We start from the raw sequence: 13,948 nt of genomic DNA, 5'->3' as shown, positions 1-13,948 counted from the left end.
AACTTCTTTGTGCATACGTTGAGGTAATTTGGACACCTACAGTAAGTGTCATTAGGTATGTCCACATGCACGCAGAACTCTGGTTTAACTGTGAACTGTTGAGGTACTTATTTGTTGGAAAGTGACATGACATGCCTCTGAGATGTAGTGGAGAAGAAGTAAAGGTATCGGAAATTAGAAATACTCAAGTAAAGTACAAATACCTCAAAATTGTACTTAAGTACAGTACTTAAGTAAATGTACTTTACTTTCCACCACTGGACATTACCCAAAAACACCCATCTCAACACTGACATCCAGCCAGGACCTCTCAATGTTGAGATTATAACCTTACTCACATTACACCCTTAGATAGTACAGTTTTACTCATATTATGTTGTATTAAATACTTACTCAGATTGTAGCCTCGCTCAAATTACACATTTACCCAGATTACAAATTTTGTCCGACTACAATTACGAAAAACAGGACAACGTGTTTGCTTAAATCAGAGGTCTTCAACAGGGGGTCCGGGACCCCTAGGGGGTCCTCAGAGTTACTACAGGGGGTCCGCCAAATCTTTGTGTCACTTTTACATTAACCACTTCAACCAAGCATCCCTATTCTGAGAACTTTAGCCAAAAATAGCAGATCTACAAGCGCACAACAAAAACGAGTTTGGTATAGGGGGAAAAAGAGTAGACTAGTACAGAGTGAAAGGTCAGATTTGCTAAGTGTTGTTTAAGTGCATGGTTAAATGTCTGGAAATACACATTAACATGAATCCAAAATGACAGTGCTCTGACACAAGTCTATGAAACTGCCTATGAAATCTATGGGGAAAAAAACATTGTTTATACAATATATAATGGGGGTCCCTGCTTTATCTCCCTCTCAGCCAAGGGGTCCTTGGCCTGAAAATGTTGAAGACCCCTGGCTTAAATGATTTGTTTTGTTTCTGCGATTTACGTAAGGTGAAGGAACAACGAAAAACTTCGAAAAGTGTTGTTGCGTGAGGCGTCTTATCCTTTACTTCTCTTTGGGTGCCATGTCTTCACCCCCGGACACGTTCCCCTCCTCCTCCTCGGCAGCATTCATTCCCTTCATCGTGTTGCGTTGAAAATCAGCAAACACCATCTCTTGCTCCTGTTCACTGCACGCACAGACGCACGCACGCACGCACACACACGCATGCAAGCACGGACGCATGCACGTATGCACGCATGCACGTATGCACGCATGCACGCACGCATGCATAGAGACAGACAGACAGACAGACAGACAGACAGACAGACAGACAGACAGACAGACAGACAGACAGACAGACAGACAGACAGACAGACAGACAGACAGACAGATTGACGGAGGGAGAGAGACAGGTGAACGTTGAGACAGGCAGGTGGACAGCGAGCGAGTGAGACAGTTGTAAAAAAAGAAGAAATACAAGAGAATCTAAACCAGATCAAAATTGTATTCATCTATACAAGACAATGGAGAGAGAAAGAGTGGAAGAAAGTAAACCATTTGTTCTCTCTTGAAAAGGTATACATGCTGAAGAAACTAGACAATAGATAGAGGGTGACCTGTTATAAGAGGACAATGACAGGTCAAAACTAAAGGAATTAAAGATAGCTGTGGGACAGAATCCAAGACATTCTGAGAACATGATACTCCATGTCCCTTTATGGACCCACAAATAACCCAGCATTCGTCACCTTGCTAAACTAATGGCCTAAGTCATTTTATGAGGAAAATGATATTTTTGCCTAAGTCAGCTCCTCGTGACACTGCCCTTTTAGTATAATGGCCTAACTCCCTAGTGTGACTTAGGCCAAAATAGGCCTTTTTTTTGGCCTAAGTCACATCGTTTTGTGACTTAAGCCAAATTATTTACTGATTTAGACCATTTTGTAATTTTTTTTTTTTGGCCTAAGTCAGATTTAATCATATTTAAACCTATTTAAATCTCTTATGTTACATAACTGACAGACAGTGTTATTTCTATTTAAATACGATAGTACATGCCCCTGTCAGGTAAATAATACATTACTGCCAGGTAAGTACTATGTACATTACTGTTAGATATTATAAATAAATTACTCTCAGGTATTAAAACAATACCATCAGGTATATAAATACATGTTCCTGTCAGGTAGATTATATGAACAGTGAGAATGACTAAGTCTTACCTCTCTTTCACTGCAGGGGGCGGTACAGCATAGATAAAAGAGAGATGTGTGAGAGATATATCCAACAGTTTGTTACAGTTTGTAGTCTTAAAGCCAAGGAAGTTAGAAAGCATTGTCACAATGGTCTAATCTGTGAAATGGGTGCATCCTACATGGACAATATAACAGGAGCTACATAAATGGAAATGTTTTAACTGAACATGCTACGCCTCCATTGCACGTAGCATGTACTCTTTCTAACCTCCTTGCTAAAATCCAGAAATGAGTCATCCTTTTGAGCCATGGGTCCCCTTGCCAGGTGGTTCCACTGTTTATAAGCTCTAGTAGCAATAGCTTGACAATGCATTGTGAGCTCTGCATTTTTTTTACCAAACGTTCACCCAAGAATAGGGATGCTATGGTTTGTGAGGTTAATACAAGTCTTTAATACTTTGACCAGAGAGAGAGATAGAGAGAAAGAGAGAGAGAGAGAGAGAGAGAGAGAGAGAGAGAGAAAGAGAGAGAGAGAGAGAGAGAGAGAGAGAACTGTCCATCTGTGACTATACGCTAGATCATTCCCCTCCAAACGCAAGCCATTACATATTTTTCATAAAAACTCAATAGAAATTACTTTTCTGAATTGACTGGCAGTGGCTTGCTCAGAGTGAGCACGTATGGGGAGCAGTTAGAGGTACAGTAGTGTCTTGCTCAGGGGCACTTAACCAGGTAACATGAAGCCTGGAGAAGCAGAGGACTGAACCAGGGACCTTCTCAGACAGCTCTACTTGCTGAGCTACTGCCCATTAAAAGATGTCATGTGGCTTTTTGTTTTACTTCTATTAACTGTGTGCTTGAATCAAAAAAAAGAAAAAAGAAAAGAAACGTCATGAAACTGTGTTTACTACAGAGCTTATTTTCTTCATTTATCCCAATCCCAATGCAAAAAAAATTAATAGATTTCTGCTGTGGGGACCCATGGCGGAAGTAACTTCCAGGTGAAAGCTGTCGACACATATTTCCCGATAGAATCAGCTACAAATATGTAATTTCTGGACAAAGTCTATTAGTGTTTAGTCTGCAAAAAGAGAGCATCAAGCAAGCAAGTACCTGCGTCTGGCTTTGGGTGCATCAATCTAAATGGAAGCTCCACACAAACTTCACTGGAACAAACCAACGAAGAATGAAGAATAAGGTCAAAAGGTCCCCTCACACACAGTGAATTAGCAATGCAAAGAAACTATATAAGCAGAATGTAGGTTCTCATGCATATACACATAATAACATGTAAATATAACAATACAATATGCAGTCATGTAATTTATGTATGACATGGATGAGCCCTACCTGGCTCCCATTCCCATCAGCCTGTGAAGAGATTAGGATGACCGTTAGCTACAGAGGGATTAGGATTAGAGTGGAATACACACACACACACACACACACACACACACACACACACACACACACACACACACACACACACACACACACACACACACACACACACACACACACACACACACACACACACACACACACACACACACACACACACACACACACACACACACACACACACACACACACACACACACACAGAGAGAGAGAGAGAACTTACCCGCCCACAACAAGTTTGACTGCGAGTTTGTATGAAACCATCAATCCCAGCACTTCCTTCAGTACACCCTCCTTTATACTGGAACACACAGACAATACATTATACTGACACACATGATACAGAGACAGCACACCGGCCTCACATACAGTGAACTAACATAGTAACACAGTATACTGACACACATGATACAGAGACAGCACACCGGCCTCACATACAGTGAACTAACATAGTAACACAGTATACTGACACACATGATACAGAGACAGCACACCGGCCTCATGAACTAACATAGTAACACAGTATACTGACACACATGATACAGAGACAGACACACACATCTCACACACAGTGGTGGAAAAAGTACTCAAGTGTTTTACTTAAGTATCAATACTGCAATGTAGAAGTACTCTTTTACAACAAGTAAAAGTCCGGAACTAAAAATGTACTTGAGTAAAAGTACAAAACCAGTATCAAAATGTACTCAAGGTACCAAAAGTAAAAGTACTAAAATGTTTGAAAATAGCCAATCTACAAGCTCACAACGCGTCGTGATGGGAGGCGTTGTGAGCTTGTAGATCTGCTATTTTCAAATTGCCTATGTATAAAATAGGACTAAAGTGGTTAATGTATGTTTTATAATGAAATAATGTATATCTGCAAAGAAACTAGTAACTAAAAATTTCAAATAATTGTAGTGAGTTGTAGAGTAAAAGTACAATATTTGCCTCTGAGATGTAGTGGAGTAGAAGTAAAAGTAAAAGTAAATACTCCAGTAAAGTAAAAAATACCTCAAAATTGTACTTCAGTAGCCTACAGTACTTGAGTAAACATACTTAGTTACTTTACACCACTGCTCACACATAGTCAACTAACAGTACCAGTACATAAGCAAAATCACACAAAAGGGAGTATATCAGCAGGGCTATGATTCGGTTGTGGAATCATATTGTACAGGTATACAGTTTGACCTCAATGTAATATTTCTTATCATCCAACATTTCTACTAAAAGCTCAAATATTGGGAGACAATGGTTGAAGATTTTGACAATAATCTTGTGATCTCCGCCAGTCCGGAACTGGTCTCTGTAGAGAGCACATCCAAAAGTTGCACCATCTCTCCTACAAACTCTTATACTCTGACATAGACCTGGGTAGGCAACCCGGCCTGGCGAAAGATCTGCGCTCCGAGCGCATTTTTTAAATATTTGACTCCAGCAGCAAATATAGTTCCTTCAGGACGCACACCCACCCACCCACACACCCCCACACCCCCACACCCCCACACACACACACACACACACACACACACACACACACACACACACACACACACACACACACACACACACACACACACACACACACACACCTACACACACCCACACACACACACACACATAATTACACTCACACGCTGGATGAAGCCAGGTTGGTGTCTTCGTGCTTCAGCTGTCCATCGAGCGCTATGCCCCGCCTCTCCGTGTTGTAGGCCAATAGGGGAAGGATGGTGAAGTCCTTCTGCAGGCTCTCTCCTGGAGGCACCGTGTCTCTGAACCAATAGGAAAACTCCATAATCAGAAACCCTATTTATTATCATGTTATTATCATTTCAAACATGAGAATCTCATTTTTAGAATTCACGATGGGAAACACTACATCTATCTATGTATAAATATATTGTTGCTGTCCAAAACTGTTACTTTTCAGGATTCAAATAGCAAAAGTAGCAGATGGACAAGCTCAAAATGCTCTTCGCGCTGCGTTTCGGGCTTGTGGATCTGTTACTTTTGATGGTTTTGTGTTACGCTGTAGTATGATCAAGTAGGGTGTTAATTTAGGAAAAAATACCAAAAGTTAGAATATGGAGATAAGAGGTTTCTGCCCGACAGCAACGATATAAGATCATAAGATCATAAGATCATAAGGTCGACTTAAAAATTGCCATGTGTATTGCTGCGGACCCAGCAAGACCAGTGAGTGTGAAGTATGGAGTGCAACAGTTAATCGAACTGATCGATTTAATTGATTATAAAACAGTGTTGTGCAAACTAATTTTGCGCGACACTGTTGTATGACAAAGTATAAAATAACTCTTGAGTGGTTAATCGATTTGTTGATGGGTAAGAGTAAACGTCTTATTACAATGTGTTTTTGAAGTCTCGGGGCCCGGGGGTCACACTTAAATCTCTTTTTAAATGTCAGTATACTGTAGGTCTCACTCTAATCCATACTTACAGATAGAGATATAACTGTATTATACAAAATAGTTTGTAGACTATCTGGTCCTCCGTTATACGTAATGTCACCAAAACAACTCATCGTACTGTACAAAGCGGAGATGAAAATGTGGAAGACCATACCCAGTATCCTCGATGGCCACACACGTAGCGTAGCTGTCATTGGAGTACAAGACCACGGTGGCCACCTGGTCCACTTGGAGAGACAGGAGGTGGGGGACAGATGGACAGAAATGTCAGTCTGAGGAACAGTAGTGGCTCAAATGCATTTTTATAAATTATAAAATGAACTCTGGTCCTTCATGGAACGCTAGTAGTACAGTACATCTTACCAGTTGGTTAATAGTGGTGGAAAGTAACTGAGTACATTTACTCAAGTACTGTGCTTAAGCGCAATTTGGAGTTTTTTTTTACTCTACTACAGTATAGCCACTACAATTATTTGAAAACTTTAGCTACTAGTTACTTTGTAGATTTTAATTATTATTACAAAACATACATTAACCACTACCCTATATACATTTCGGCCATTTGAAAATAGCCGATCTACAAGCTCACAACACGTCGCAATTTGACGCCTAGTGAGCTTGCAGATAATTTCAAAATATTTGGGGAAATGGGACATTCTGCATAATGAGAACTTTTACTTTTGGTACTTATAAGTATATTTTGATGCCAATACTTTTGTACTTTTGCTCAAGTAATATTTGATTACCAGACTTTTACTTGTAACAGAGTGTTTCTACATTGCAGTATTGATACTTTTACTGAAGTACTCTTTCCATCACTGCTAGCGTCCCTATACAGGGGGGGAACATTCACATTTGCGTTGTGAGATTGTAGACAGGCTAGGAGGAGGGGGCCTTGCATAGAGCCCTGGCAGACCGCGGTCAACAAAGTGCTGTATATGGTTAATATGGGGCTAATTGCATTCATCTGCCATCTCAGGTATAATTTACCTCTCATTAGACAGCTACATTTACAATTAATTTACTGAATTTATTTCCAAAACATACTGCTACTATACATACTATATGCATGTTAACTTGTAGAATCCAATTACCGCCATAAACTCATGGAATGAGGCAAAATAAAATCTCATGACTGAAACATTTAGTTTATTATCGTCCTAAACCTATTTTCTTGCGGTCCGACATGCAGCGAACCAGTTGAAGAAATCACAGATTGAGGCTTTAACGTTTGCTTTTATGAAATATCAGAGACCATTAGGGTTTTATGGAAGATGTTTCTGAATATTATATTCTATTGCTACTTTGACCAATTCAAACACTCTTCAAACACTCTTTGTTCCACTGCTAGTTTGACCACTTCAAATGCCCTTTAATCTTAAAATAACTAATAGCCGATCTACAAGCTCACAACATGTCGCGCTGCAACGTGTTGTGAGCTTGTAGATTGGCTATTTTCGGTGTGCGACATGCTTTCATAGAAGACATGCTGGCTTCTGTGGAATCCAAATGATTGAAATCAGTCGTGATTCGTGGCGACTGAGAACTTGAATCCGTGTAATCTGAATTATTTTCAGTTTAGTTTAGTTTAGTTTGTTTATTTCGATCCACATCAACAGTCAGATACACAAAATATAACACACTGTAATTCAATATTTCATACTGTTTGATCGAAAAGGCATATAGGCTGAAGCTCATAGCTTATGCCTATCCTTTATACATGTTGGTTTAAGTTGTTCACAGTTACAAAGTTCATATTGAATGAACACTCAAAAATGATCCGCAATTACATTCAAAACTACTTTAGTCGTTCGTATTAATCGAACACTCAAAATGTTTCAATATTACATTCATGACTTCATACTTACCCACACCATCACGTGTGTGAAAGTGTGTGTGAGATTAATTGGGGTATTAGTATGCATAATGAAATTAGGGTCCTGGGTAGGATGGAAAACCAGCAGTGCCAAGGGCACTACTATAGAACCAGAGTAATGCCATATTACCAGTGTAGTAGCAGAGTAACTGAAGAACTGTGTCCTCACCAGTTAATATGATGTTCTTCACGGTCTTGCTGGAGTCGTTTTTGATGTTCACGTGCACAGTGATGGTCTCCCCATGGTAGTAGGTCTGGAAAAAGGCAGGGGAGTTTTATGTTCTTCGACTTAACCACTTAAACCCTGTTCACCTATAATGACATGTTAACCACGTTAATGTGTTTAAGCCTACTTTACACTGTAGTATGCAGTGGTGTAAAGTAGCTACCGGTAAGTACATTTGCTCAAGTACTGTACTTAAGTACAATTTTTTGTTTTTTTTTAACTTTACTGGAGTATTTCCAATTTTCTACAAGCTCACAACGCGTCGCATCGCGGCGCGTTGTGAGTTTGCAGATCTGCTATTTTCAAAAAATGTAGTACTTTTACTTTTGGTACTTTAAGTATGTTTTGATGCCAACACATTTGTACTTTAGTATCATTTTGAACACAGACCTGTAACTTGTAACAGAGTAATTTTATATTCTGGTATTGCTACTTTTACTTAGAGATAAGAGATTGTCTGGGATTGTCTTGAGAGACTGGCATCCAACCCAAAGCCTTACGTATGTCAAATCCTGGCTTCACCGAAGTTATATGCCTACGCCCAATGCTGTACTGAGTCACTGACATGGCAGGATATCCTACCTGCTTGTCCAGGCTGGCCTGAAGGTTCACGGTGGCCTTGGTGGTCTCGCCAGAGGGCGCCGGACCCTCATCCTCCGGGGCATATTGGACCTTCCGGATGATAAGTCTCACTGTGCTCCTGACAGACAGAAACAGGAATATGAAGCTCTTTAAAATGGTGTCACGGTGTCATCCATCCACCAACTTGCGGCAACCTTTATGTTGACATCAAACTAATACTAGTAACACTGAATTTATATATAGAGCAGATATATCTTACTCACCGTTTGCGTACTTTTTCATTTTGGTCATCAGCAGCGAAAGCTTTGATCTCAAACTCCACACAACATTGCTGCAGACACATGACATATTTATATATATATATATATATATATATATATATATATATATATATATATATATATATATATATATATATATATATATATATATATATATAGGAGAAATAAGGAGATATGAGGTTTCTTCCTGACAGCAACAATATATTTGCTCATATGGTACAACTAAAAGGTTGAAAGATTGATTCTTCAGCCAGAAGAGTCTTACCTTGCCGACATCATTTGGTCCAGGCTGGAGACCCACTGAGCAAGGCAGGTTGTCAGGGAACTGAAATGACAAAGAAAACATGCCTTATATTCAGTCAATGATTACAATACTTGTGTTTTACTGTATGTGTATGTGTAAGTACAACATGTGTACTGTATGTGTGTGCTGGCCTGGTACACATGTGTCACCTTTACAAGTGTGTTACAAACAGCACAAGAACAGATACAAATGTAAAAAGACAAAAGTCTAATCATGGCCTCCCTGCATAATCTTTAGCTATCAATATTATGTTAGATACATCAGTATATAGTAGGTCTGCAAACCGCTCTGTAAAATACACATTAATAGATTCAGACACCATTGAAATAGTATTTTCGCTGGTGAAAAAGAGAATGATTACTGTCAAAAAGAGACATAAACATAAAAGCAATCATTAATTACAAATAAGGAAATAATCAAATAGAAAAATGGTAGTGAATTAAGGCATACTAGTGTTGTCAGGCCAGTCCATAGACTGGCCTGACAACACTAGTATTCCTTAATTCATTACCATTTTTAATGACTTTAACAGGCTAAGTATACCATGAAGTCAGTCATCCCCATATTTGGTCATACATGGTAGAGACAGTTATATGCATGCACGCACGCACATTTCAGGAATTTATAGATAAGATATGGAGGTACATGGATGGTCCATGTGAGGCCACTGGGCTCTCACCTCAAAGAAGAAGGGGTAGGCTTTGTCTCCCAGCTTGTTGATCAGCCTGGTCTGCATGCTGGTGTGGATGCCCTGGTCTTTGTCCTGCAGTGGCGGGTACACCTGGCGGGTGGACAGGTACAGCTCCCTCTTGAAGGCGATGCCCATCACGTCCTCATTGTCCCTGCCGTACTTGAAAGTGCAGGAAATCCTGACAAACGCTAGGTGGCAGCACAGAGACACAAGAGGATCAGTGCTACTCACATGATGCTGCCCAGAGATACCTGTCAATACTTCTCTAGAGCAGTGGTTCCTAAACTTTTAGCTCGAGACCCAAAACAGAACGTTTTCCCCGGGACCCAAATTAGTGAAAATAGCAGATCTACAAGCTTGTAGTCCGTGACCCACAAATGGGTCCCGACGCACAGTTTTATGCCCATGGGCATAACACCAGAGGGAGCTCATCTGACCTCGTTCCCAGACTTCCCACAATATGTGGATTTAACATGGTGGAAAATGCATTGTACCATGCTGCCCCCACCACTTGGAATGCCTTACCAAAAGCCATAAAAGATAATTATCAACTCCCTTTTTGTAAAATGCAATTGGGCTTATAGCAGGCCACCTTTGAACACCTTGATGGTACCACCCCTCCTTTTTATGTAACCCTTTTGCTGCTACTGAGCTTTTACTGATTCATATTGTATTGTATTGTATGTCTTACTGATGAATTGAGTACAATGCAAACAAGCCCCTGGGGCTCATTGTCTCATTTTAGCATTTAACTTTTGACTGTAGTACTTGTACTATTAACAATCTTGCTTTTTTAGAGTATCGAAATGAAAAGACAACACGGTATAGCTATCTTTTGTTTCTTCAACATTTTGAGTTGCGTTCGTGACCTACTGACCTTTTCTTCCCTTCAGGGCTTCAGTGTCAATCAGGACAACACCATCTGGTGGTGAGGAGAGGTACATGTCAAAGCTCTCACTCATGAGGAAAATAGAAACAGAGAAATAGGAAGAAGCACAGCTCTTGCTCCATTAAAGCAATGGTTGTCAAACTTTTTCATATCAAGGACCCCCAAATTAGTATAGAGTAACAAAGTACCATATGGTCTTCTTAGCATCGTGTCATATAAGAACTGTGTTCCAAAAATGTAAAGAGGTGGTGCCATGGTTTTGCACTTTTTCTGTTTTTCATGTGTCTATGAGGTTGATAGAACCTCATTAAAGGGGAAATCCACCCATTTTCAATATTTAACTATGTCATTAATATAGCATAAAGGAGTTGTGTGGAAATAAGAAAAAATTAAAAAAAAAATTAACATTGCAAAAAAATTTAACATTGCAAAAAAATTAACATTGCAAATTACACCATGATGAGTCATCACAGTGTAATTTGCAATGTTAATTTTTTTGCAATGTTAAATTTTTTTGCAATGTTAATTTTATTTTAAATTTTTTCTTATTTCCACACAACTCCTTTATGCTATATTAATGACATAGTTAAATATTGAAAATGGGTGGATTTCCCCTTTAAGCCCCCTGGTGGTGTTTTTATGGTGTTTTATGTCTTCTCTGACTATTTTGAGTGTCTACCTGGAGGCTGAAACCTTGAGAGTCAAACGTGCCAATAGAAAAACAGCGCTTTGGTGATATAGTAAAAACATACCCTCCCCCTCATTATCATAACACAACAGGTGTGGGCATGAGGAGGAGGAGGGACTAGGACAGGTGGGTGGTGCTAAGGTGGTGGAGGAGGTGCTAAGGTGAGAACCAGGTATACTTAATGAACTGGAGGCGTGTCCACATAAAAACATAATTTTAACAATTTCTGTACACTTTTTTGAAAAAAAAATATTCCTCCTACTATAACCATAATTCCTGATGATTATGTTTTGGGGGGGGGGGGGGGAATCACTGAAAATCACGGCACCCCGTCTTTAAAAAACAAGTCCGGCGATGCTGTCAGGTACTGTATATGACTCTGTGTCATTTATGATGGTTAGTTACATTTGATAACATCTGTGTTTGGAGAAAATGTAATAACTTATGGTGGTACCGGGATGTAGCGGTGGAAACCACAGTAGCCTATATATGAAATCACATGACTCACTTAAACCCTAGCGCTGAAAATGTGTGTACGTCATTATAGGTAAACATTTTGTAGTAGGTCTACAAGGTTATAACACGTTGCGATGCGCTACAATGTGAGCTTTTAGATGGGCTAATTTTGCCGTACAACACCGTTTATGATCATCCGAGAAATGGTTTTACTAAATTAACCATAGCCTATTCCTTCACCTGGCACCATGTTGATAAATGGTACATTTATATAGCGCTTTTTATCCAAAGCGCTTCACATAGATTGTGCATTACATTCACCCATTCACACACACATTCATACACCGATGGCGGAGGAAACCATGCAAGGCACCAACCTGCTCATCGGGAGCAATTAGGGGTTCAGCGTCTTGCTCAAGGACACTTCGATAATAACTCTGGGGGAGCCTGGGATTGAACTGGGAACTTCACGGTTACCATCCGGCCGCTTTACCGGCCACTCTACCCCTGAGCCACTGCCGCCCCAAGTTGAATTACTGCCCTTTGCCCATGCTCTATTTTTGGAGCGTCTATTAAAACTTCAAATACTTCCCTCTCTCCCTTATCTCCCTTGTGATGATTGTTATTGATTGACTGTTATCGCCGCAATCAATCTGCATGCTGATCGCCTTCTGTTGTGTTACCTGTGTGGTCTATGTGGTCTGTGTCTTATCTCTGTCTCCATCGGATGTGGGCCGAAACATACTCATTTTGTAAGAGGATATATTGTTCAACAACAACAATTATGTTGTATGTATTTTTCATTTATTTGTGTTATTATGTCCTCACCCACTGGGTCCACAGACGTCACATGGTCGACAAAGTCTCTCCCCCCCATGTAGACCCCAACCTGAAAGATAAAAACAACAGCTCAACACACACACACACACACACACACACACACACACACACACACACACACACACACACACACACACACACACACACACACACACACACACACACACACACACACACACACACACACACACACACACACACACACACACACACACACACACACACACACACACACACACACACACACACACACACACACACACACACACAAAAGCATGTGCGATGAAGACACTCTTACGCTATAGAGTCTTATGACTGTCATGTAATCTGACATAATGCAGTCCTAATGCTTTACTCCGGGCTTAATGCTGCCCGTGTGTTGTGATCAGGTCATCAGGTGCACAACCAGTGTAACAGACTGAGGGACAGAGTCTAAGGGACAGAAACTGAGGACAGAACAGTTGTAACATACTGGGAGACATAAAGGTTGTAACATTTCGGGGGACAACAGTGGGTTTCTCTGTTCCAGGACCCATCAAGGATAGGGGCCCAGTAGATTACATAAGTATTTTATTTATTTATGACCAGACTCACAGACTTGTCCTTGGCCATCTTCTTGAAAACACTCACACTCATGGTGATGAGAGAGGTTTGTGTCAGTTATATCTGGGTAAGAGAAGATGAGAGGGAGATAGACACAGACACAGACACAAAGAGAGTTACAGATACACATTCTAACAGTGTCATCGCATCGCAATATACACTCAATACATTGTAATATACACATAAAATGTCAGCATCTCTATAAGTCAAACTTTGTTCCATCACCGATGGAACAAAGTTCTTCATCGATCAAGAACCTATCCCAAACGATGACAGAAAAGCCGTTCAAAAGCCTGGGTAGATGGTATGACTCAAAGCTGAAATGATCAGACTCGGGCACAAACTCATTAAAGGTCTGGAGGTCATTGACAAATCCATGCTGCTGCCCGGCAAGCTGAAAAGCTGGTGCCTGCGGTTCGGATTCCTACCTCGTCTTCTTAGAAAGTCATTAGGGGTTCCTCGATGCCTATGAGCGGCGTTAGCCCTGTATGGCCAGGGGGGCTGAAAAGGAACGACCCCAGCTGGTCTGCCAAATATGCCA

General features: G+C 40.4%; 1 protein-coding gene across 1 annotated transcript; it reads right to left on the bottom strand.

Moving 5' to 3' along the window:
• Window positions 1-3,487: 3,487 nt before the first annotated feature.
• saga (S-antigen; retina and pineal gland (arrestin) a) lies at window positions 3,488-13,476 on the bottom strand (the record flags this gene model as incomplete). Its single annotated transcript, XM_080439920.1, has 12 exons — window positions 13,399-13,476; window positions 12,793-12,853; window positions 10,809-10,853; window positions 9,920-10,119; window positions 9,202-9,261; window positions 8,919-8,986; window positions 8,656-8,773; window positions 8,017-8,101; window positions 6,126-6,198; window positions 5,177-5,314; window positions 3,766-3,843; window positions 3,488-3,512 (listed from the first exon to the last, which is right to left on the bottom strand). The coding sequence occupies exons 1-12, from the start codon at window positions 13,438-13,440 to the stop codon at window positions 3,488-3,490; spliced, it is 993 nt and encodes a 330-aa protein (XP_080296046.1). The 5' UTR covers window positions 13,441-13,476.
• Between the last annotated feature and the right edge of the window lie 472 nt (window positions 13,477-13,948).

This window comes from Gymnoscopelus braueri, assembly GCF_963280865.1.
Source record: "Gymnoscopelus braueri genome assembly, chromosome: 10".
Taxonomy (NCBI): Eukaryota; Metazoa; Chordata; class Actinopteri; order Myctophiformes; family Myctophidae; genus Gymnoscopelus; species Gymnoscopelus braueri.
Note: the sequence above shows the minus strand (reverse complement) of the source record. Positions and strands in the feature narration are given on the sequence as shown.